Here is a 25616-nt window from a genome sequence, read left to right on the forward strand (position 1 = left end):
ACGCTGTCTGAATATGGCTATAACTCACCAACTTTAAGAAATGGGTCACCTCCAGCCAGTGTAACTCCAGAACAACTTCACTCTCCCCACCCCACACTCCCAAAAAAGAGTGAGCCATGTAGAGATATAGATCTAGAGAGAAATAAGGACTGACATAGCACATTGAGTCGCTATCCCAAGGAACTTTGAAGAACAGGAAGCAGCAGTGACACCCGTGTAAACAGAACGTGGCCCATGGCAGCCTGGTGCAAGCCCATTAAATGGTGAAGAATCTGGAAGCAGGTGATAATGGGATTCCACATGCAGCAGCAGAGAAGAGAGAAGACACCAAAACACATGCCAGAGATCAACGTTAGGTCAGCACACTACATGGCCTAAAAGAGTTAGCAGAAGAAAAATTGACCAAAAGCAAGTAGAATGACTCCCGGGAGGAATGATGAGGATAGCAGCCAGAAGAGTGGGGTGGCAGGGTACAGCAGAGGCATGAATTATATGTGACCAGTCGTGACCACAAGGGATCAAAGAGGGAGAACAGAGTTCCCTTCTCACCACCACTTGGATATCATCTGCCTAGCTGACGTCTCCGCTTGGCTGTCTTTTACTTCTCAATGACTAAAATTCACCTTTATGAAATATTTCTGAGCATCTGGGAGCTCACACCATGGGTCCACTGGGCTTATTTTTTCAGAATTTTAAGTCATTCAGGAAACCATGCTTTTTTAGGAATGTGTTAGGAAGAAAAAATCCAAAGTGTTTATATCCTTCTTTTCCCCTTCTGTGGAAACTCCCTTTATTTTTCTGTTCCCAGTTTCCTGCTCTCCTGAGAGAGTAAGGGATTAGCGTAAATTTAACACCTTGAAGTTGGTGTGTTATAGTCATATTCAGACAGCCTTATTCAACAAAGAAACTAGGACTGCTTATGTTGACAAGAGAAGAAAATGAAATAGATTCCCAGTTAATTCAAGACAACCAATTGCCTTAGCCTTTGGTACTATATTAAGTGATCACATAATTGTGGCTGAGAACACAGAGGTGGTGGCTTGAAGGAAAACTCTAATTGGGATATTATTATTATTTTTTGTGTGTGTGTGTGAGGAAGATCAGCCCTGAGATAACATCTGCCAATCCTCCTCTTTTTTGCCGAGTAAGACGGGCCTTGGTCTAATATCCCTGTCCATCTTCCTCCACTTTATATGGGACGCCACCACAGCATAGCTTGACAAGCGGTGTGTCAGTGCGTGCCCGGGATCCGAACCTTTGAACCCCGGGTCGCTGCAGTGGAGCGCACGCACTTAACTGCTGTGCAACAGGGCTGGCCCCTAATTGGCATATTTTTAAAAGCAATATGGCAGCTCTGAGCTTGCCACAGAATTAAGAGGAGAGATGGAAGCCCTCCCTATGGAGAGCTGGTCTGCAGCTGAAAAACTATGGTCAGCTATTTCTTTCTCTGCTGTTCCTCTCTTCCAATTTAATATAAAATGATGATTTCTTGGGCCAGCCTTGATGGCCTAGTGGTTAAAGTTTGTCATGCTCCACTTCAGCATCCCGGGTTCAGTTCCTGGGTGTGGAACCACACCACTCGTGAGCTGCCACAGCATGGCTCACATAAAAAAAGGCAAAAGAGGCAGATTGGCAACAGATGTTAGCTCAGGGTGAATCTTCCCCAGCAAAAAAAAAAAAAGATTTCTTCTACGTTCATGGGTAGAGAGAACAGACAGTGGGAAACAGAATAAAAGTCCCTCGACCCCAATCTATGGTGAGCCCAAGCAATGGTTTCCCTTTCCAGAATGTATCCTTTATTTCCCACCAACATAAATGGTGGAGAGGAAGAGACCATGCTTGGTTGACAGCAAACAGTTAACCAAGGGAGTCCAAGAGCCGTTCCTTCAGTCTGTGGGGGCGTGGGCGGGGCTGCCACTGCCAGGGACCAGGCGAAAGGCGAAAGGCGCACATTGTGATACTTGAGCTTTCTGTAGAGATAAATAAATTAGCAAAAGAACAATAAGCGTCTTCAACTATGACAATGGGGTCATTTCTTTTAAAAACTTACCCTTAGAGGAGTCCCAAGCATCAGAAGCCCATTCTTCCAATAAAGAAATACAAATCTGGACAAAATAGTTCTCCCTGAATTCTCTTTACAAGAAAATTGATGATTTGAGTATGATAGCCACTCCAATAAAGGCCTAACATTTCTTGATAAATAAAATATTTTCCTAACAAAGAATAAGATGTTCAGAATTGTTAAAACAGCTTGATTGCATCCATGTCTATGTCCAATACCACATGGAAAGAATTCAGTGCTATGAACCGGCACGATTGAAAAAAGCATATTGAGATAAGTGAGAAGGGAACTATGTGGTTTTAAAAAATATAACTTGAACTTCTTTGGAAGGTGTTTGGAAGCAAAAGTTTCAGTTTCTTTAATAAAAAAATGTAAATTTGAACAATCTAATGTAAAATATATTACCAAATATTTTTATGAATGTCCAGCATTTTGTGGAAACTACCTAGTAACGCTGCGCACCTGGCATGGCTGCAATGCTGACCATGGAGCTGGTGGAGTAGAGGGCAACAGGGAGGGGAGGGATCCTGGAAAAACGGAATAAGTGACAAACGAAAGGGTGACTTCAAAGGAGAGGGCAACAAGTGAGACAGCAAAACGAGAACGGGAGAGGGGCAGGAAGATTGAAAAAGAGAAGAAGGTCATCTTAATGAATTCTGCTACTTTCCTGGGAAAAAAAAGGTTAAGAAAAGAAAAACCAGAATTTGCTAAAACAGGAACAAAATAGATACTAAAACACTGCAGAAAAAGCTGCAGAACGGGAACAGGAAATCTGCTGCCCGCTGTCCGCCTCCTCTCCCGCGCGCACATTCAGCGACTCCCTGGCCGGGACTGGCCTCTGTTGCAAGTGGACACTGCGCTCCTCTCCGAGCAAACTGTAGCCCAAAGACTTGTGAATATTTATGTACACTCAGTTACGGTGTATTGTCGGAGCTTAGTCTCCTCCAAGCTGTCTCTAGACACTCAGGAATTTTCTCCTTGGCAATCAGCATAAGTCAGGGTTTCACAAGTCACCGACAAACAGAGGTAATAGGCAAGAACCTTAGGAAAGACATAGAATGACGCTGGGTGCAGATTTGCCGTTCCTCCAGGAACAGCTCTGCTGTCTTGGTACCCTATTAAGCAGTCTCCTTAACTTTAATGTGCAAGGGGGTCACCTTGGAGATCTTGTTCAAATGCAGATGCTGGTTCAGACGGACTGGAATGAACCCCAAATTCTGCATTCTAACAAGCTTCTAGAGATGCCAATAATGCTTGTCTGCAGATGGTCCTGAGAGAAGCAAGTTATAGAGCACCCTGGTGAATGCGGAGTGAGTCAGGGCATGACGAGAGAGAGAGAGAGAGAGAGAGAGAGAGAGAGAGAGAGAATCCAGAAGCACATTGTCTCCTGCAGGTACATACAGAGAGAAGGCAGGAAGCAAGATATGTTATTTTTTCATATATTACTGTACTTTGTCCAATTCCCAAGGATTCAGTTACGGTCGTTTCCCTTCAGGACTTTCAGGGAGCTAGAATTCCCTACATGTGTCTAGGGACAAGAAGCAACACCAGCTGCAAGTAAGCCCAAGGAAGCAAGCGGAACCGAAAGACTCCCAGAGTTCTAACATGCCCCACTAGTTGAGCACCAGGCTGGCTCCCTACGACTTTTCCTACCTTCTTCTCACCTACTCCTTCTTCCATGGAGGAAATGATGATTATCTGTGAATCATGCCCAATCTGAACGCCAAGGGCATGTTGGAAAGCTCGGATAATTGAAGCAGAAATATTGGAAAGTGCTAAAAACCAGGCTTCAGGATTAAAGCTAGTGGTTTGATTCTAATTTCTTTACCTACTCTAGAGATGTTCCTGTTATAGAAGCTTTCTCAGTGTTCTGTGTGTTTGTGTGTGAGACAGAAGGTGGGGGTGAATGAGTGCATGCGCCTTCCTCTACAAACCAGCACTAAGGAGAAACTATGATTTGGCCTCACGAGAAGAGTTGGATGAGTAGTCCAATCCCAGGTGGAGTGGGCGCATCTTTATTTCCTTTGACAGAAACTGCATGTTGCATGATGCGTGTGGGTGTCCTCGGGGTAGCTGCCAAAGTTTGCATATTTTCTGACTGACAGGCACTCCTGCTGGTGCTTCAGGGCCAGGGTGGTGAGTGTCGGTGGGAGGAGTAACCAAGTTTCACTTCCTTGTCGGTTGAACTCGCACAGCCCAGCCAACTTCTCTCTCAGAGGAGAGCTGAGGAGCCACGGAGCCCATCTCTCCCTGCCTCTTCCCCACAGCACCTGGCAGGTGCTCAGTGGACGACAGGAGTGCGAATGGGCAGAGCAGAATCTGTAGAAGGGAAGATGAGCACCCAGGACCCTTCAGATCTGTGGAGCAGATTGGATGGAGACGCTGAGCTGCTCCAGGACCTGGGGTAAGAGAGCAGAGCCTCTTTTCAAAGTGCTTCTTGGGTGAACATTAACTCCCCACTCCCGAGCGAGTGCTCCCTTTGATTCATGACCATCTTTAGCACTGGGCCACCCCAGGCTTCTCTCCTTTCCACTTTACTCATTGGATTCTGTTGGGTATCTTCCTGTTGGGGCCAACTGCGTTGTAAAAGCATGTATTATTTTTCCAGGTGTGAAAACAGGTAGGTGGAGAAAATGGAACGAAAATCAAACGCTGGATATTCTTTGAGAATAGGGATGGAAGTGAGTTGTGTGAGTCATTGTTGCTAGGTGTCCTTGGTATTGATCTGGTTTATGATTAAATGTGCTGTTAAAAAGTTTTGAGCTCTAAGCTCCTGGCAGTAAGAGGACTGTACTGCGTGTGGTAAGACAAACAGAGAGCCTACCCTACTATATAGGAGAGGGACTTTTTCAAACAAGAAAGAATGAGGAAGTGTCTGCAGCAAGGTCCCATAACATATGTTTCTTTCTCCTGACACTGCCTTTGTGAGCTCTTGTATGTATCCGTGTCCGCAGGGGCAACTTTGAGGCTTAAATACTAACAAGTCAGGAAGAGGGTAAAATTTCTGCCTCAAACAGATTATAAGTTCACGTAGTTGGAGTCATCACAGTCCTGTCTTTAAAAAGGGACCAGAAGAGACGACTCATCAGGATATTTAATAAAAGAAGCAAGTATTACCCAAGAGAGGAGTAGGGGATTTCCTGGAGAAACTGCACGGCTTCCCTAAAGCCTCGGGAATATCCTGACGGGGCTGGTTTCGACACCTGTGCTTCGCGAGAGGCGAGACCTGTGCCTCCTGTGCTAAGAAACAGCTCTAATCTTCACCACAACCCGGTGACGTAAGAGCTGTTATCCTCTCTGTTTTACGAAGGCAGCAACCGAACACCAAAGGAGTTGAATAACTTGCCTATGGCCGCACACCAATTAAACAGCAGAGTTGGGATTGCAACCTGCCCTGGCCCCCGTTCTTACCCAGAGAAAGAGTGAGACAGGGATGAATCTCTCTGCATGGAGACTGCAGAGGCTGCGTCTTTTTGCGTGGTATTACTGTAGAAGTTCTCAATAAGCCCTGTCTTTAGATTTTAAACTTGAAGTCTCAGAATTGAACTCTACCTTCATAAAGTAAATCAGATAGAACAGCTAGAATTTTCAATAAAGTAAACTCTCCTTGTTGGGAAGTCGGAGCTCCAAGACATCTCTATCCTTCTGGATTGAATCCCCAAACAAAAGAGGTAAAATGCCCCCCAAGCATTCAAAACAGGTGTCACCAAGTCCAGGCATTAAAACTGGACCCTTGGACTCTCACTTAGAGCCTTCTTACATTATTAAACCACAATTCTTTACATGTTTGGTTATCTATATCCCCAGCCCACCATTAGTAGGAAACCACAAAGGAGAAGAGAGACAAAGGAGGTTCAATTCTGGTCCTTTAATTCGACAATCCTGGAGCCTGGGCTTGAGTACTGTTGGCACTGGCTTGGATGACAAAGATGAACTCGATGATGTCACTTCTCCCCACCATAATGCCCACAGGGGAAGCGAGCACGAGGAAACCTCGCAAGGAAACAGAAGCATGTCTTCCCTCCAAGTGCAAAGAATAGGTGTTCAACACAACCCAGAAACATCCAAAAAAGGTGCATTTTTGGTTTTTTTGCTTTTGTTTTGTGAGGAAGATCAGCCCTGAGCTAACATCCATGCCAATCCTCCTCTTGTTCTGAGGGAGACTGGCCCTGGGCTAACATCTGTGCCCATCTTCCTCCACTTTATGTGGGACGCCGCCACAGCCTGGCCTGACAAGTGGTGCCTCGGTGTGCCAGCAGTGGAGTGTGCGCACTTAACCACTATGCCATGGGGCTGGCCCCAAAAAAGGTGCATTTTTGTCCAGACTTTTCTATTTCAGAAGGCTTGGAAATTTATTAAACATTTGAGGATGGTTTCCTACAATTATCTGGAGAAATTGCTCTATAGTTGTGGTTCTCAACCTTGATTGTGCACTAGACTCACCAAAGGAGCTTTTAAAAATTCCTGCCCAGGCCACACGCCAGACAAATGACGTCAGTATCTTAGGGGTAAGCATTTCCTTTTTAAACTCTCCAAGTGATTCTAGAGTGAGACCAAGGTTGAGAGTCACTGCAAAGGACGTAAATCCGTCGGGAACGCTGAGTAAACGTGGCTTTATTTTTCATTTGTTGGGTATGTACCCGAATCTTAAAGCCGTTAATAAACATTGACATTTTGTTTGTCGGTTTGGAAGCATTTTGTTTAACGATTTTATTGAGATATATTTTACAGACCGTAAAACTCACTCATTTCAAGTGTACAATTCAATAATTTTTAGTGGCTTTCAAGAGTGGTACAATCATCACCATAAATCAATTTTAGAACATTTTCACGCCCCATAAGAGCACTCAGGAGCAGGTTTATTTAAATATCCTCAGCGGTGGGCGTGCTGATAAGCCACCTGGGCTGGGGGAGCCCTGCCTTGGGGAGTGGGCTTGCTTCCCTGGTGTAAACACTCCAGCCAAGGGCAACCTCAGGCTGTCCAGATGTTAACAACCCGCTTGCAAAATTCCTGAGAATTTTACAATGGACTTGAGCCAGTACTTGCTGCTCCAGGACATCACTGATATACTTTTTATAGGCAATAATATCTGAGAAACTTGAAAATGACCATTTGCCTCTGGCAGAATTCTGAATAGAAATGAAACTTTTCCTCTGAAGCTTTTAGTCACTGGTGAGGTATGGTCTGTACTAAAACTTCTGATTCATTCAGTTTTTAAAGAGCTCCATAGAAACAAAATGATTTAATGTAGTTGATAGATAAAAGGTGGATGATTTTAATGACTTAATTTTTAAATTATTTTTAGTAGGTTATTTGAGTAGTTAGGTAGATTTTTACATTTATATTTCTGATAGATATGAGCAGACGAGGCCGTGGTTAAATTTGAGCGATATCGTACATCTCTGTTCTTCGGCCCCTATTTTCCTTCAGCCTCTGGAATATGTAAGTTCTGTAAATTAAAGCCTGAACTGCAGCGAATCCTTCACGTTTCCTTCTAGGACACGCACGGCTTGCTCAGAGCATAGGTCTATTCTTTTCTAAAGTACCTAAATCAGGCAACTCAGATGCGTTTCTATGTCTCATTTATAGAGTGCCCATCTAAAAACATTTATTTTCTTTCAGCCTAAATGTATTAATGTGTCCAAAAGCAAAGGGGAAATACAACCGTCTTCAACTGTTGCTGGGCTTCACTTACACTTTGCGGTCTGGGATTGGGGGAAGGGGTGGGGAAGGTAGGTGAGAAGCAAGAAGTGGGCTGGGAACAGAGGTCTGGCTGCTTGCTGCTTTCAAAATGAGACAATGGGGAAATGAAACAAGTAATAAATACTAGAGATGTCACCTAAGTGATAAACTAGTGTAGACTCGTCAGCAAGTTAACAATTTAAAATTCCAGAAATTCTTTGATTATAACAAAGGTTCCTACAAGACAAGGTAGGAGTAGTACAGTTATATAGTCTGTAAAGGGGTAAGCCTTTATAAACTATATCACTACAGACACAAAAGGGATACTGTAAAATCAAAATATTTTAGGGTATTTTCAAATTAAATATTTAAATATCTCATCATACATATTCCCTCGAGAGAGAAATGTAATAAATATTCTCTTTTTTATGTACTTTCCCAAATCTCACATATTATAAGAAAGTGTCAGTATTGGGCTGTGCTGGCCAGTGTCAAGAAACTAGATTCAGAGCTCTGGATATTTGAATAAACCAATCCAAACGTCTCTAACTGCTCTGCCCTTTACCCTTCACACATAAGAGAAGGTTGGAATAGATCAGGGATCAGCAATCTTTTTGTCAAGCTGGGAAATAAATATTTCAGGCATTGCAGACCTTATGGTTTCTGCTGCAACTATTCGCATCTGCCATTGTCATGCAAAAAACAGCCATAGATAACACAGAAGGAAAGGACCGTGACAGTGTTCAAATAGAATATTATTTATGGACTCTGAAATTTGAATTTCGTATTATTTTCATGAGTCACAAAATATTCTTCTTTTTTTTTCTCCCCAACTATTTAAAAATGTAAAGCCATTCTTGGCTCTCAGTTCTTATAAAAACACGTGGCCTGGCAGGAACTGGCCCTCCAGTGGCGGTTTGCCGACCCGGGGAATAAATAATAATAACCAAATTGAGTTCTTATTATGAGGCAAACATTTTGCATACACCAGCTTGATCTTCAAAAAATATTAGTATTCCAACTTTACATACGAGGAGACATTAGCAGAGAAATCAAGTTGCCTAAAGTCCCAGAGAATGTGAGTCCAGAGCCCATGTTTATCCCACCACACCAGGTTGCTTTCCCATTGCAACAGGCATTATTTACTGACCCCTGCTCTGTGCCAGCCCCATGCCGTTCACATCCATTTTGCCATTAAGCCTTCACAATAAGACTTGCACTCTGGTGTGATTGTACTCATTTCCTAGGTGCAAGGGTGACTTCAAATAAATTAAGTGAGCTGTCCGGGTCACAGGCCTCACAAGTGGTGCAGCGGAGGGAATGCTTAGGAGCTTCCCAAAGCCGACGCTCTTCCCGATGATAAAGAAGCTGTGTGTTCTAATAATGGCATTAATATTTATTGGATGCTCACCACATGCCAGGCACTATTTTAAGCCCTTTGCACTTATAACTTATTAAATTCACACATCACTGCGAGGTAGACACTCTCAGTACTGTCATCCTCATTTACAGATGAGAAGAGTCAAGGGCAGAGCTTCCCAAGGTCACGCGCTCATAAACCTTCAAATCCAGGAGTCTTGCTCCAGAGCCCATGTGCCTGTCCACTAATGCAACTTTCCAATTTCCATCAAGTTTCTCGCTTCTTATTATACTAGCACTATTTATGAGTGCTCGTGTGAACTGAGAGGAAAAAACAAAGTTCTATGATTACTACAACCAACAAATTTTATGACTAAAAGACGTTATTCTTTCATATTCTTCACATAATACACATGCACACAAAGACAGGCCAATATCCTAATTAATCAAAACTTTATTGAAAGACAAATTGAATACGCTAAGAAAAGTGTAATGAAGTCAAAGCTTTAAAGGAACTTGTTTACAGAGCTGTGATACTAAGTAGAGCAATAAAGCTTGTTCCTCTTCTGTGCACAGTTCCGGAATCTTGGCTTCTGGAAATGGAAGGTGGCTCTGGGGGCTGTGAGAGTGTGTAGCTAGTGTGCACCTTCAGCTCTCCTTGACTCAGGCGACTTTCCTCTGCAGCTGCGTGCTCTGTTCTTCTACGGGTGATGGTGACTTCCTTCTTCTGACACGCGGACATCTGTCCACCCGGTTCTCCACATGGAGTGGAGTCACCGTTCGATTCATTCGCTCTTCCTTTCATTCACAGACTCATCTGTTGAATGATCACATTGTGCAAGGCAGCGTGGGGCTACTGAAATTTAGAAGAAATGGCTGTCCCCTCGAGGGGTTCGCAGAGCAGAGGACAGAGAATGCACACGCACCTGTAGTTAGAATACAGGGTAGAGGGGCTGAAGGCCATAACAGCATCTAGACAAAGCACACAGCTTACGGCAGGAAGGAAGACCACAAGATGTGGAGAAGACGGCCTTGGGACCGATGGGATTTTTGTCAGAAAAGTCAGAAAAGAGGACATTTTCTAAAAAGAAAATGACATGAATAAGGTGGTAAAAGTGACAAAACACATGAGTATTCAGAAAATAAAAAGAGCCCACATGGACTCAGACCCTTCCTGGGACCCAGCAGTTAATTAATCATCGTTCAGTCAGTTGGTTCTGGTCTCTACCTCCCAGAATCCCCACCTCAGCCTCAATCTATGACAAAGCTTCCACCTGGCTTTCTTCTTCTATTTTCTAGTATGATAACCATACTCAGCCCCCTTTTTTTTTTTTTTTGGTGAGGAAGATTGGCTCTGAGCTAACATCTGCTGCCAATCTTCCTCTTTTTGCTTGAGGAAGATTGTCCCTGAGCCAACATCCATGCCACTCCTCCTCTATTTTGTATGTGGGACACCTCCACAGCATGGCTTGATAAGCAGTCCATAGGTCTGTGCCCAGGATTCCGGCCGCCAACCTCGGGCCACTGAATTGGAGCTCGAGAACTTAACCATTACACCACCAGGCTGGGCCCTCTTAGCCTTTGTTTTTTAAGGCCTGGGTTAATTTCTTGCTCTCACCAACTCCACTAGAGGGTAAATTTCTATTCTGAGCCCACACCCTTCTGGCTCCTACTCCCTGGTGTGGACTTGTCTGAACCCAACACAGGCTGCGTAACTGAGTCTTAACCGTGTTGCTTGCTCTCCTCCAGACTCTCTGGGGAGGTGCTCCCCAACTCCTTGTCCGCTAATGCCCGACCCCGTTATCTGTTGATACACCTTCTTTGTTTAAAAATATTTATAAATTTAAAAAGCATAAGAGAAATAAGTTAATTTGTTTTGATAAAAGTGTAGTTACGTAAGAGAATGTCACTTTTTAGAGACATGCTGAATTACTTAGGGTTAAAGTGTCATGATATCTGTAATTAACTTTAAAAATGCTCATCCAAAAATATATAAAGAAAATATGGCAAAAGTTTAAAAATTATTCTACCTAAAATATGGGTATTATTTAAATGTGGGTGTTATTTACATATTACTTATGCTATTTTTCTACCTTCCTGTATATATCTGAAATTCTTTGTAATAAACTGTTAAAAATAAGAGTAGTATGTATTAATTATTGAAATGTTGGGAAATAAAGAAAAGCATCTAAAAAGTCAGCCAGGTACCACCACCCAGAATGACATATTGTTCAACTTCTCTCCAGTCTTTTAAAAATATTTTCTGTTAACACACACAGACATTCAGACACACACCCAGACTGAACCGTGGCCATACCACATACATAATTTTGCTCTTGCTTTCTGGTAGGATATTTTTCCATCATCTGCTTCTTGGTCTGTCTCAAGGCAGGTTCCGGGTCTGTTTCCCAGGCCAGCCTGTCTCCCTACATTAAAGTTTGGATATTTAGGTTGGTCCAAATTCCAGAAGGCCTTAAATAGATTAGGAGTGTGGATTTTGGTCAAACTCCATTTGACAGTATGGAATCATTGAATGTTTATAGGTACATGGAATGACACGGTCTTCGTATTTTGTTTTTAGGTACATTAATCTGGTAGTTGAGCCTGATAGGTGGCAATGGGTCCAGAGCCAAGGAAACTAATTAGTGAGGGAGTTTACAGATTGGTGAATAAGAAACTAGAGTGATGACTAGGGAATAGCCAGGAAGGAACAGAGGTTGAAGCCAGTAATTCCACTGAGCTAAGCACAGTAAGGGATTCACATCCAAATAAGAATAAGTTCTACTGCTTTTGTATAGTTTTTCAAAAGGACATCAAAGAAATTTTGAAAAACTTAATGTCACAAACGTCTTCTAATTAGTTCTTTGTTCACTTTATTGTTGTAAATTTCTAAAGTTTCCTGGGTCTCATGTTACTGCTCATTGGCTTCTGCCTCACCAGCAGTAGAGTCTGTGTTTTGGATTGATTCTTCAGATAATCTTAGAACCATTTTGCAGATGCCAATACGAAGGCACTAAGAGGTTTGCCACCTGCTCTAGGCTGAGCACAGTGAACTCCTTCTGACAGTGAGCTCCTTAGGAGCAGGGCTATGGGTTATTCATCTTTGTCTGCTCCTTGCAAGCCCACCACTTGACAAAGAACAGATGTCTAAATGTCTGAATTGCCCCAAGTTGAGTCAAAGCCAAAACCGGAACTCAAGGTCCCTGACTTCAGCCCTCTACCACCCCAACACTGATGCTGTATTTGCATTTATTACCCTCAGATTCACTCAGTCCCCTTACAAGCCAAAGTTTTCACCAGGGGGACAAAATGATGTTTAGTTTAGAGGCATGATCTGAACAATGGAAAAGAGAGGAGATAACTAATGAAACAAGGGTCTTTCTGTTACTTTTTATATCTGCTGAAGTTTGAGGCTCTTTTCTGTAGCTGTAGTTTCCTGAAAGTGGCCCTGTCTGTCTCCTGTACCAGCCCACAATGGTAGGTTGTCAACAGCAACTACAGTCTGAAGACAGTTACCCTGAGGCAGCATTTTGAGAAGTATAGGCTGCAAGAGTAACCAGAGTAAGTGCAGAGTCAAGCTTGATTCCACTCAGAGCTGAGCCCTCCTGAGAGAACCTCTGGTTTTGGATCTCTGCCCAGCCATTCTAATTCTCCTCAAGTTCTTATCCACGAAGTGTTTTTTCTAGTCAGTCTCTGACCTCTGGCTCCCACTCCAAATCAAACACTCCCTGAGCCCCAACCTCTGGGGGAGCAGGGATGTGTTTTGGTCTTGCAGCCATTCCTGCACTGTGCTGGCTGCCCTGGGGACTGGACAGGAGGACCTCTGCTGGGATGAGATGCACTTTGCCACCCCTCCTCCCAGTCGGTAGCTCTGCCCCTCTGGCCTCTTCAAGTCTCTGACTTCCTGGGTGTGTTGATCCATCTCTGAGTCAGGCTCTGTGAGTCTCTCTTCACGTGTCTGCCTCCTTCTCTGTCTTCTGTTTCTCTGCCTCTGTCTCTGGGACCACACTGTTTGGGTCTGTGTTTCTGTTCCCTAAGTCACCGTCCCTGTGGGCTCTGGCTCTCTGTGTGAGCTGTGTGCCTTCCTCTGTCTCCAGTTTTGCATCTCTCTCTGTCGACAGCTCTTAACTTCTGTGTCCCCGGCTCTTTGTGCCACTCTATGTCTCTGAATCTCTGAGTCTCTGTCTCTCTCTATCTGTTTCCATCTCTCAGAACTTCTTGCCTCATTCCTCAGACTCCTTCAAAACAGGTTATCCTGGTCTCCAACTCCCACAGAATTCTCTTCTTTCTTTCAGTCCTGTTTCCCTTCAGCTGAGCCTTGACTCCCACTAAAAAAACTTAGGGCCTGCCTTTAATTCTTTGTTTGACCAGATACTCACATACTCTGCGTCTGTCGTCATGCAGGTATGCTTCCTAAAGCCCGGGGCAGCTGGCTTCACCATTCAGCTCTGCTATTAGCACATGTAAATGTGGGCATTTAGAATGGCAATATAGAAAGCCACAAACAAGCCGGTTCCATCACAGAAACCTCTTTATTGATAAGAAAGACTGTGGAGAGTCTTCCTTCAGCCTCCCCTATGCATCGCACTGTGCCTATCTGAAGCCTCATTAGATTAGAACTTTCAAAATCCTTTGCAAAGCCTCTGCTTGGTTCTCTCTACTTGGACAGGGTCCATTGCTACGATCAATGGAAAGATAAGCCCACATTTGTGAATACAAGACTTAACATGTATCTATGAACAACACCATCTTGTCTTAGATATGTCATAGCTTGACTTCATACAAATTGCAGCATGATAGTTCTTGAACTAAATAAGACATTTCCTTATCCTAAACCCATGATTTCTGATGGCATAGAGAGCCAAACACTTTTTTTTTATGAAATTGAAGTATCCACCACCAACCCTATGAACAAATGAACATGAAAACAATCAGCAGCCAAGCAATCCCATGGAATGACTCAAGTGTTAAGGACAGATTAACCCAAGTTATGATTGCTCAGAGTGGGATTGCCTAATAGATTCATTTTATGTCCTATCACCATTGTGTTCAGAAGGATTCTGAAGCTGGATATAGGCTTAGCAAGAAAGAAACAGATTCATGACCGTGGAAAAGGAGAGTGGCATCGTATGCTATGCATTTGCCATTTTCAGTCTAGAGAGTTCAGAAAGTGTGTCAGCGTCATTCAAAAGTAAAAATAATTTTGAAAATGAAGAAAAAAGAGAAAATTCTCTAAAGAAGAGTGCTTTTGTTGGCTGTTCAACTCCAGGGCCTTTTAGCTGCTTTCGTACAATCAGGAGTTTCTGTTCTTGCTTTGGGCTGAATTGTATGTCCTCTTTATAATTCTGATGGGACAGAATCTAGGTTCTATGTTACTTCTCTTTGTCAGGAAGAAGAAAAATATATGTCATCAAATATATGAATAAGCTGTTGACGTGGGTTACCAAGAAATTTTCTCACCAAGAAATATGTAGTCTAGATGGATGCATGGCTCATGTTTCAACATGCAAGGTCACCTTCCATGCCCACTTGTTCTTCCAGCATTGTTTTGCACTACTCTCCAACACAGACCCTCTGTTCCAGCTAGGCATTCTGTTTCCTGAATATACCATGCATATGTCAACCTCAGTGCCTTTGCTTATGCCATTGCGCCTGTTGGAATGCCCTTTTCTCTCACTACCTATTGAATTCTATATTCATTCTTCAATCTCCAGCTCGTGGTCTTCCTCCTCTGTGAAGCTTTGCCTGATCATTCCAGCACCCTGGGAGCTCCCCAATCTATCCTATTCACTGTCCATATCACCAAGATGGCAGCTACCTGGGGATTTTCTGATGATATTAGCCTGGAAAGCCTTCTCTTTTGCTCCTCTTTGGTGCTGTAGAGCCACTTAGCACCTTGCTTTGCCCTCTTTTGTCTTCCTCTTCAGATACCACACACTGTGAACTCAGACCACCGAGGTTATTGAAATGAATTAAAGTTTTTAGGACCAAGAGTCCTTCAGCTCCACATTTCTCAAACTCTAAACTGCATACCAATCACATGGGGCTCTTGATAAATTCAGATTACAACACAACAGGTGCAGGGGGCCTTAGAATGTATGTTTTTAACAAGGTCCCAGGGCACTGAGTAGCAAGGCTTTGCATTGTTTTTCAAATACCAGGTGAAACCCATTAGTGTTCCTAATTTGAATTTAGTAGGTCACCATCAATATTTGTTAAAAATAAATAGAAAATAGTAAATAGCATATAGAAGAAGAGTGTTTCCTGTAACAATTTTTGGGTTTTTGTGCATATTTGTAAAGTATATGTGTGTGTGTGTATATGTATAAAAATGTGTATAGAGAGAGAGATTCAAAATGTATTTTATACCATGGGCCAATTCAAACAGTTTGAAAGCCTCTCCTTTAAAAGACAAAGCAAAATGAGATATAAACTTACATCAGTATATTAAGACATTAAAACCCAAAGGGATAAGAATCTATGAAGGCTCCAATATGCTGGGGCAATTTCCCAGAAGGCTATAGCAGAAAGGGGCCCTGGGAGGAGAGGAGAAGAGGCTGAGTTGAGGCCCAGCGTTCTGGATCTACCTCGTCTGTTCTCCGTGGTCGAGCTTATTTCCTGTACCGCACTGAGACGCAGCTGAGAAAACTCTTCAGTGGGCGGTGTTTCCTAATTTGTTACTGTATCATGGAAGGGATAATACCACTGTTTCCCTCAAGGTCAATTGCTGGTTTTGATAATCTCATAAACCCAGTTCAAATATTCTTTAGAAGCTTGATGCGTCCCTGCTCTGCTGCCTCTATTAGCCTTGAGACATGATGATGGCAATGTGTGGGGGGAAAGGAGAAAATAACGTTGCTTTGAATGTATTGTTATACATAGTAGTCTATTGCTCTTTTTTGCTTCTTAAGGGAAAATGGGATCAAAAGAATACTTTTTTTTTTAGTTTCAGGAAAATGAACCTTATTCCACACTATCCCCAGCACCCAGAGCAATGTCTGGCATAGTCAGAATGTGTTGTGTAATTAGCAAATCTGCTATCTTGTTCTCTTCCGCAAAGTTATAGAATCATATAAAAGTTTATAAAAGAAGACAGCATTCGAACATATGAAAATAAGAGGGTTTTTATGAGGCATTGTTATCAGTCACCCTGACAGATGAGGAACCTGAGGTTGCTGCCTGCCTGGGGTCACATAGCTAGCGGGTCAGAAGTCGCTGGAGCGGACGGACTCGCTGAGGAAACGACTGGCGAGCAAGCACAGTCTCCCTGGCCAAAACTCCCGCTGACACTGCGTGGATGTTTGTGATCCAAGTCAGCTGCTTATTAACATTCCTTTTCACTAGGCATTTCCCAATAGTAAAAAGGTTTCTTATTGCACTTAATTCTAAAAACGTCAACCTTGTACTGCAGTGGGGGAGACTCGAAGGAGCAGCAGAGGAAAAAGAGTTTCTTGGAGTTTTCACCGACAGCAGGGTCCATGGGAATCAGCAGCGTGATGCAACGGCCAAGAAACGACCCAGTCGTGGGTCGCCTTAGTGCGCGCCCGCGGCTCCAATAAGGCAGAGCCCGTGAGCCTTCGTTTTGCACGTCAGATCTTACCTTTAAGACAGATTTTAAAAATTTGGAAAGTATTCAGAAGAGATAAGTCTCTGGGTGATAAGGTCCCTGGGTGACAAAGGGACTGAAAGCCTGTCATAAAAGAGGAAGATGAAGATGATGGAAAGAGGAGAGAGTGTGTTCTAAATGCTTTTAACTGTCTGTGGTCTATATAACTCCCAGAAGCCGCTCTTGGACCACTGTCGAAAGCTGCACAGCAGGAAAGAGCAATTCAGCGTAGGCCGGAGCGTCCTGGCCGTCAATCACGGAAGTACGGACTGAGCTGAGCTGTAAAGCAGGGAGTTCCCCGTCATTAGCAATTTGTAGGAAAAGATCAGATAAGAGTCTTGTGAAGGTTTACACTTTATTCACACACTGTACAAAAATTAAAAGAATTATAAACCAAGTTGATGGTTACGATGGGTTATTCTACGTGGCTTTTATGTACTAAGGTAAACATTTTTAATTGCTTAATTTTTTTTTTTTTTTTTAAAGATTTTATTTATTCACCTTCCTCCCCCCAAAGCCCCAGTAGACAGCTGTATGCCATAGGTTCACATCCTTCTAGTTGCTGTACGTGGGACTCGGCCTCGCGTTGGACGGAGAAGTGGTGCCTCGGGGCGCGCCTGGGATCCGAACCCGGGCCGCCAGCATCAGAGCGCGCGCACTTAACCGCTAAGCCACAGAGCCGGCCCTAATTGCTTAATTTTTAAAAAAATAAAAAGCATATATGACTTTTATAATCACCAGAGGTGAGTTTACTGTGAAGCCAATGACATTTCAGCTTCAGGGCCCTCCCTGGGGCAGACCTTAGCAATGCAGATAATTAATGTCGTCAGTTCAAACAGGATTTAAGATCAGTCTCTGCACATTAAAATTTAAAATGCCCTGGAATCTTACAGGTCATATTTGAGAGAAACTGGTAGAAGTCCCCGAATTTGCCAACAATCCTAAAAATTTCATTACCAATAAAGCTGAAAACAAATTTTCCATACTATCAATATTTTTTAAAAATATTCTAGGTGAAAGACTGAACTATTGTTCTAGTCTCTCTCTAGAAAATTGTATTATAAAATTCTTATTATATGAAGAAATAAGCAAAGATGATACAGCCAAAAATATAGAGGAAAAAATATGGGCTATGTTAAACAGTTAATTAATGAAAATAAGTTATTTTTCTTGGTTTTGTGATGTTTGTGATATACGTCAGCTTTTTAAATTTGTAATTTTTTGTGATTTCTCATTCTAAATAATTATTCTTTTTTAATTTTTTTGTAATTTTATATTAATTTTCTTAAAGAGACTTCCAAATCTTACAAGCTTCAAGCCCCTTAAAATCTGACTCTTCCCCATAATAATCAGAATAACGAAAAAAAATTTTTAAACAGTTCCAATTACAGGAACTTTAGGTCCATGTAATTAGGACTCTGTGTAATGAGCTGTTGGATGTCATATTGAGCCATAGGAAGCCCTACAGACATCAGCCAAGAAGCTGTCAGTATCCAACGCGGCATATGAGGCAGTGTATCTCACACACCTGACTGCTGCCCTTTGGCCCTCACCCTGAGTTACTCCCACCACTCTGCGGGGCTGTGAACCTGTATACACCTGGCATGCTCTTGCTTCCAGGACTTCACTCCTGTTATTCCCTTCCCACGGAATAGCTCCCTGAACAATCGTCACTCCAAATCCCACCAGACTTTAAATAGAGAAACAGTCGCTCCCTCTCTCTTTCTCTTTGTCTCTCTCTCTCACCCAAGTGCTAGGTCAGGTCCAGTGTTCAATAGATAGTAGCTGAATAAATGAAAACATAAAGCAAATTATTCGCAGGGTTATCTCTGGAAATTGGATTAAGGGAGAAATTAAGTATTTTCTTTTTTTCAAATTTTAGTTACCCAATTAATATATGTCTATTTTTTTATTTTTTTTGTCAGAATAAGCTAAATTAGGAAAGTTTGATTTTAACTAAAGTCTCCTTTAACAACAACCTCAAACCTGGTTCCTTCCACTAATATAACCATACTTATGAGTTTGGTGTATATTTTTTTCAGACTTTTATTTTATGCTTTTACGTATTTTTATATGTAAATGTATATGTGTTGTATTGTTTTGAGGAAGGGAGAGATTTTTTAAAACTAAGTGGTTTCCTACTGTACCTGCCACTAGTTCCTCTAAGCTAACAGTATGCTTGGGATCTATCAACTTTGACGTGTGTATACACAAACGCTCAGTGTTTCTCAGCGGGGTGCCACTGGGACTCAGAGCTGGACAGCTCTTGTTTTCAGGACTGCATTGCTCTTTATGGGACGTTGAGCATTCCCGGTAGCCCTCAGGAAGTGCTGGGAGCACCTAGCCCCTGCCCTGCTCATTTCGCAACCAAAAAACTCTCACAGCTTTTCCAACACTTCTGGTGGACTGTTTACGTGGTCTCATCCTCCTAGAGCTCAACTTTGGTTATGATCTCACTGTTGGTGGATATTTAGGATGGTTCCAGATTTCTGCCCTCATAAATAAGTCTGCAGTACACACGTTTGTTCATATTTCCTTCTGCTGGTGTAAGCGATTCACTAGGCGGACATTAGAAGTGGAACCACTATTCACATGTGCGTGCTCACTTACACTAGAGGTGATAAAGTCCCCTCCAACTCATACCCCTACCAACAGCAGACCGTAATAGCCACTGCCCCCAAATTCTCCAATACTTAGTATTGTCACACTCTTCAATTTTAGCCAATCTGGTGGATAAAGAAAATATCACATTGTTGTTTTAATTTGCATTTCTCTGATAGTAGTGAGACTGATTATTTGAAAAGCATATTTCCTCTTCTGTGAAAGACTTTCACTTTCTCTTCTGTACATGCATATATTTCAATTTTTACTACATATGCTTTATAATCAGAAAAAAAAATAATACACACTTTAAAAAATAACTTACATGTCCTACAAGGCCTACTTAGATGTTGGCTCATTCAAGGAATGGCCTTGATCTTTCTTCCAGGAACCTCTGTTGGGTACGTCACTCTCTCTTGGACGTGGTTTGCAAAGTGCTTGTTTTGTCCTTCGGACCAGATTATTGGTTTCTTGAAGCCTAGCCTGGCTTTTCCATTTTTGTTCCCTTTGACCTGTGTGGTAATAAATAAAGATTTATAAAGCTGAATGATAGAAGGTAGAGAAGGTTGATCATAGGAAAACTACCAACATAACTCTACTATGTTTTCAATCTTTAGCTCTTTATGAACACAGTCTTGAACCATCCTTACCAAAGGTGACATATTCCTACAACGGATACGCAGTGTCGTTTGCATCTATACTCACTTCCCTGGAAGATGTGCTCATCAAAAGTTTCTAAGAAAGGAGTGTTTAATTCAATGAAAAGAGGAAATGTAGGCATTTGTGGAAGAGGTCTTTGGGGGATGAAAATCCTCATCGCCTCACAGACATCAGGAAGGGGAGGTGGCTGCCTGGCAGATTCTGTCGTAGGTTTGCCCAAGCCCAGGACTCCATAAAACCCAAGAGACAACCTACAACTAGGACATACAACTCTGTACTGGGGTTTTGGGGAGGAAAAAGAAAAAGAGGAAGATTGGCAACAGATGTTAGCTCAGAGCCAATCTTCCTCAAAAAAAACTACCTAAAAAAAACCCCCAAGAGATGGCAATATTGACTCAACCAAGCCGTCACCCAAAATTTAACACTCAGAACACAATGGGATTCTTCTTGCTTTATACTCAAGTATTTCTTATGTGTTTATGGTCTATAGTTATTATTTAAAAGATCACCATAAAAAATTTCTTAGTAGAAACTGCCATCAAGCTATAATTATCAGAATAATTCTGTAAATGCTTTAAACACATACTTCAGATCTCATTGAAAAGAATCCAAAAGAATGTCCAAATGTTTTATGTTTTAGAATTTTGTTGATCAAATTTTGTTGCTTCAAGTAAGTGATCTACTGGCTCAAACTGAATCTTATGCTTAAATGTTCATCCAAAAATTAATTATTAGAAAAATGTGTTTCAAGAACTTGTGAACTTGTGGAGATTTCACCTATCGATAAGAATTAGAATTTTGGTTGTAGCCAAACCTGAAGTTTTTTACAGCTTCGCTTGTAATTCCTTCAATCGTCCTTTTTTTATTGAGGTATAATTGACATACAACATTACCTTAGTTCCAGGTTCTGACTGTCCTTTGAAAGCATTCTGTAGTGAGAAGATCTGAACTTGTCTGTGGATCAGTTCAGTGAAGGGGGCTGCTTTGTGGGTAAATAACTCAATGGGTTTTCTCATAAAATGTTTCTCCTTGCCATTGCTTTCAGCAAGCAAATATGTTTCTAATACAAGATGGAGGCATCTCTGCCCCAAAGAGGAAATATGCTAAAGAAACAAACATTAGGAAATGCAGATTTAGAAAGCACACAGCTTGGAGACCTATGTAGAAACTTCCTTCCACAGATGGTCTTAATGTTCACTTTTCATTATCAGGCTAAAACTTCATGCCATGGGGACATCACAGTGGCCGCCAGTGTGGTTCGTGACAGCAGGACCCCTCACCCACAGAGTAGGGCTCTTCCTCCATGTTCTTGTGCACCACACCCACCTTTTTAACAGCACTGAGTTCAGTGACATTATCGGGGTACTTATGTAACTACCCGTGTCCCCTTCCTCTCCACTGCCCTGGACTGTGGGTCCCTTGCAGCAGCAACTGTCCCCAGTACCTAGCTTTCTGTTATCTGAAATAAGTTGAGAATAATAAAAAAATTATATTTGAGCAACAAGAAAATCACACCACAGAGCATACATCACAAGTTATGGCCTTGCAGAGCTCAATGGCTTCATTTAACCACTCTTGTGCTAAGTTCTGCTGTTAGCTAGGCCTGTCTTGAGCATTTCATGTGTGTTAATGTGAGCAGTACTCACAACTGGCCCACGAGGTATGACTATTATTAATCCTGTTTTAGAGGTGAGAAAACTGAGGCTCAGATTGGTTATGTATCTTGCCCAAGATTGCACAGCTCATCAGAGGTATCACCAGGATAGGTACTCAGAGGCCACAATACTAATCCCCACCCTGGACTGTCTACCTAGTCATTAAAAAGAACGTGAAAGGTCTGTCATTAGGGGAAAGGAGCCAGGTGCAGAGCAGTGTGCCTAGAATGCTCTTATTTCCGTAGAACTGGGGGGAGACATACCTGAATGCTTCTAGGTGCATAGATACCCCTTAGGAGGAAACACCTGAAAATGGCTAACATTGGTGTCCTCTGGGAAAAGGAACAGGAGGACTGAGGCTTCAAGGGGAGAAAAAAGCTTTATTTTCACTGTCTTTTTTGAACTATTTGGATTTATTTCCTCCTACCATGGATATATGTTACCTTTTCTAAAACAAACTTTTAACACATAGATCAATTTGAATGTCCTTAGGAATTCCCCAGCTCTTCAGATCTTTGTCGGTTTGAAATGATATCTAGTGAGGGTTGCGTCTCAGTATAGCATCTGAATTCCTCAAGCTCAACTTAGTCTCACTCACAACAATGGGCTCTAGTCTAACAGCTCAGGGGTTTTCCACACTGCAAACCAGGGCACCACACCTGCAAGAGAATGTGAAAGAGACCAAAAGAAAGAGAGAAAAGTGGCCAAAGCCTATTCTTTCAGTTATTTTTGATTTGGACTTTTAAAAAATTTCTGTTTATAAAGTAACATTGTACATTTTTTGTTTTTTTGAGGAAGACTGGCCCTGGGCTAACATCTGTTGCCCATCTTCCTCTTTTTCTTTTCTCTCCCCAAAGTCCCAGTACATAGTTGTGTGTCATAGTTGTAGAGTTGTAGCTCTTCTATGCAGGACACCACCTCAGCATGGCTCCATGAGCGGTGAGTAGGTCCACGCCCAGGATCCAAACTGGCGAACCCCGGGCCACCGAAGAGGAACGGGCAAACTTAACTGCTGCATCACCAGGCCAGCCTCCACGTTGTACAGTTGTTTGCTTGGGTGGCCATGGCAAAGTACCACAAAATGGGTGACTTGAAAAGCAGAAATTTACTGTCTCACAGTTCAGGAGGATAGAAGCCTGAAATCAAGGTGTCACTAGGGCTGGTTCCTATTGAGGGCTGTGAGGGAGGGATCTGTTCCAGCCCCCCTCCTTGACTTGTAGATGGCTCTCTTCACCTTGACATGACATTCTCCCTGTTTGCAAGCCTATTTCCAAATGTCCCCTCTTTGCAAGAGGACACCAGTCATATTGGATTAGGGCCCAACCTAATGACCTTATTATAACTTGCTAAAGACTCTATTCCCAAATAAGGTCACATTTTGAGGTGATGGGGGTTAGGACTTCTCCATATGAATTGTGAATTTTCAGGACACCATTCAACCCCTAACACTCTGCTACTAGCCAACTCTCTCTGCTCTCCCCTTCAGCCTCACCCAGGGATTTCTTTGTCCTGAGGTTTTGGTTGAGAGCTCGGTCTCTGGGCTACCTGTGGTGGAGACTATTGCTGAGGTCATCTTTGAGAGGAAACTCAGTGAAGGAGGAGTCACCCTGTGTGCGCCCTGAGTGAAAGTGCTGTTCTCTCCTTCCTAGGTGGTACCACGGCAACCTCACACGCCACGCGGCTGAGGCTCTTCTCCTCTCAAATGGATGTGACGGCAGCTACCTTCTAAGGGACAGCAATGAAAGGACCGGGCTGTACTCTCTCTCTGTGAGGTAAGATGCTTAAGAACTCTATGAATTCAACGTGGTTCCATCTCTTACTTATATGGGCACTGACTTGATCATCACACTCAAATTGCCAGATAACAAAATTCTCTCAATTCATGTTAGACCAGCATGTCGAGTACTCCAAGCTCTGAATGGTGAGACTGTGAAAACTTTCTTGCTCCTTCCATTGGCAGGGAAAAGTAGTTAGAACTGAAGGAGACTTCATGAATTGCTTAATCCAAACCTCTTGTTTGACTGATGAAGAAGCGGAAACTCAAAGTGGTAAAGTGTCTGGCACCCAATAAATCAGCAATAGAAACAGCATCAGAATCCAAACCCCCGAAACCCGGCCCAGCACCCTTTTCATTGTTCCTTGCCTCCTCCAAAAAATCAGAATGATCTGTAGCTGTGCAATTTTCGTCATCAAAAACTCAAGCGGTCAATAATGCAACTGTTCATTTTTTTCTATAAAGGGACTGACTTTCTTCCTGGAGGCTCCATTTCGCTGAATGTTAACACTGTGAATCTAGTCCCCACGAGGTACACCCAGCCACAAACAGTGATGGTCCAGTCCTCCTCCTCCTGCTGGCCTCTCCATCAGAGAAGCTGACCTAGTCGTGAGACGACCAGGGGAGGCGTTGTCGTCAGTCGGCATCTGTCGCCTTGGTTCTGCTGGCATGTACCACGTCTTTTGGGTGCCTAGGCAGTTGCCCCTGGCTTAGACTGCAGACGTGAGGACTCCATGAAATGCCCTCAGCCACCCACCCATTAACCTCAAACCATCTCTGCTTTATTACTCTTCTGATGGTGCCTCCGTAGACCGTTGAATGGAAGTCACAGGCTCCCTTCATGTTGCAGCCCCTTACGCTGATCTGGCATAAGAAAGGTTTCTCTTTTCTTTCCTGCTCCACATAGTCCAGGTCTCCTTGTCACTAACTCAGTAGCAACATCTACACTCTCTTTTCTCTGAATCCTCTTTTCCATCCACCTCAGCGAAAGTTTTGTTTTGTTTTGTTTCATTTTGTTTTGTTTAAAATCTCCTCTCCCTCTGATGGGGGAAAAAATGGGCTACAAAAGTATTTCCCTAAATAGTTGACGGCAGGCTTCATTGAGCTCAAAAGCCAAAAATTAACATACCTTCTTATCTTTTCTTTGGGTTTGGAGCCTTCTGTATTTTCCATGCTACATAACAAATTACCCACAAACTTAGTGGCTTAAAACAACATAAATTGATTCTCTCACGGTTTCTGTGCATCAGCAGTCCAGGCATGAAGAAGAAGTCCATGGCTGGACTCTGCTCTGGCTCCTACCAGGCTGAAATAAATGTGTTGGCTGAGGTTGTGGCTTCTCCGGGGGTTGATGATCTCTTCCTTCATTCCTCCTCTCCTCTTCATTCCTTTCCATTCACTTCCTTGCTGCTGTAGGACTAGTTCCTCATTTCCCGTATCGCTATTGCATAGGGACCCCTCTCAGCTCTGAAAGGCCACCCACAGTTCCTTGCCAAGTGACCCCCATAGGCAGTTCACAACATGGATGTTTGCTTTCTTCTAGGCTAGCTAGAAAGTGTCTCTTTGATCTCTTCTTCTGCGACCAGCCAGAGAAAACTCTCTGCTTTTACCAAAACTCTCACATGATTAGGTCAGGCCCATCCAGATGATTTCCCTATTTTTAAGGGCAATTGACTTAGGGCCTTAATTATCTGCAAAATCCCTTCATAGCAGCATCTACGTTAGCATTTTATTGAATAATTGGGAAAAGGTGTATGTACTCCGCGGGCTGAGACTATTGGGGCTATGTTAGAATGCTGCCTGCCACACCTTCCCTTTCTGGGGACAATGGAAGTCTATAGGCTACTGTAAGGGGAGTGGGAGAAATGGGTGGGAGGGAGATGGGGTAAATAAGAGGGTCACAGAGAAAAAAACCACATTCACTGACATTTTTCAAGTTACTCTGCTATGTTTTGTTCACAAATTTTCTAAATAACATTTTTGGGAAAATTATTCATCAAAAATAGAATTCTGTTTGAGTGGAAGCAGGAATTGGGCTTTCTCTGATTGACAGCAATTATTAGAAGCTTCATCAAGTGGTTCAGCTGCAGATCTTGTATTGCACAGATCTCCCAAAATATCAAACAAACCTGTGGAATTATTGTATGAAAGAATGTTAACTTTTTACTTACATATGTCTCATCTGGACATTTAGATCAGAAGCCCTTTACAAATAG

The 25616-nt window shown here is 42.7% G+C and overlaps 1 protein-coding gene across 1 annotated transcript in view; it reads left to right on the forward strand.

Moving 5' to 3' along the window:
• The first annotated feature begins 4282 nt into the window (after positions 1-4282).
• DAPP1 (dual adaptor of phosphotyrosine and 3-phosphoinositides 1) overlaps positions 4283-25616 on the forward strand; it is a 49381-nt gene continuing 28047 nt past the window's right edge. Inside the window, exons 1-2 of the mRNA XM_004430994.3 lie at positions 4283-4466; positions 23276-23398. Of these exons, the coding sequence (XP_004431051.1) occupies positions 4366-4466; positions 23276-23398 (224 nt within the window). The 5' untranslated portion in view covers positions 4283-4365. The remainder of the gene's footprint in view (positions 4467-23275; positions 23399-25616) is intronic.

Source organism: Ceratotherium simum, chromosome 8 (assembly GCF_057802395.1).
Source record: "Ceratotherium simum simum isolate JZ-2026a chromosome 8, ASM5780239v1, whole genome shotgun sequence".
Classification (NCBI taxonomy): domain Eukaryota; kingdom Metazoa; phylum Chordata; class Mammalia; order Perissodactyla; family Rhinocerotidae; genus Ceratotherium; species Ceratotherium simum.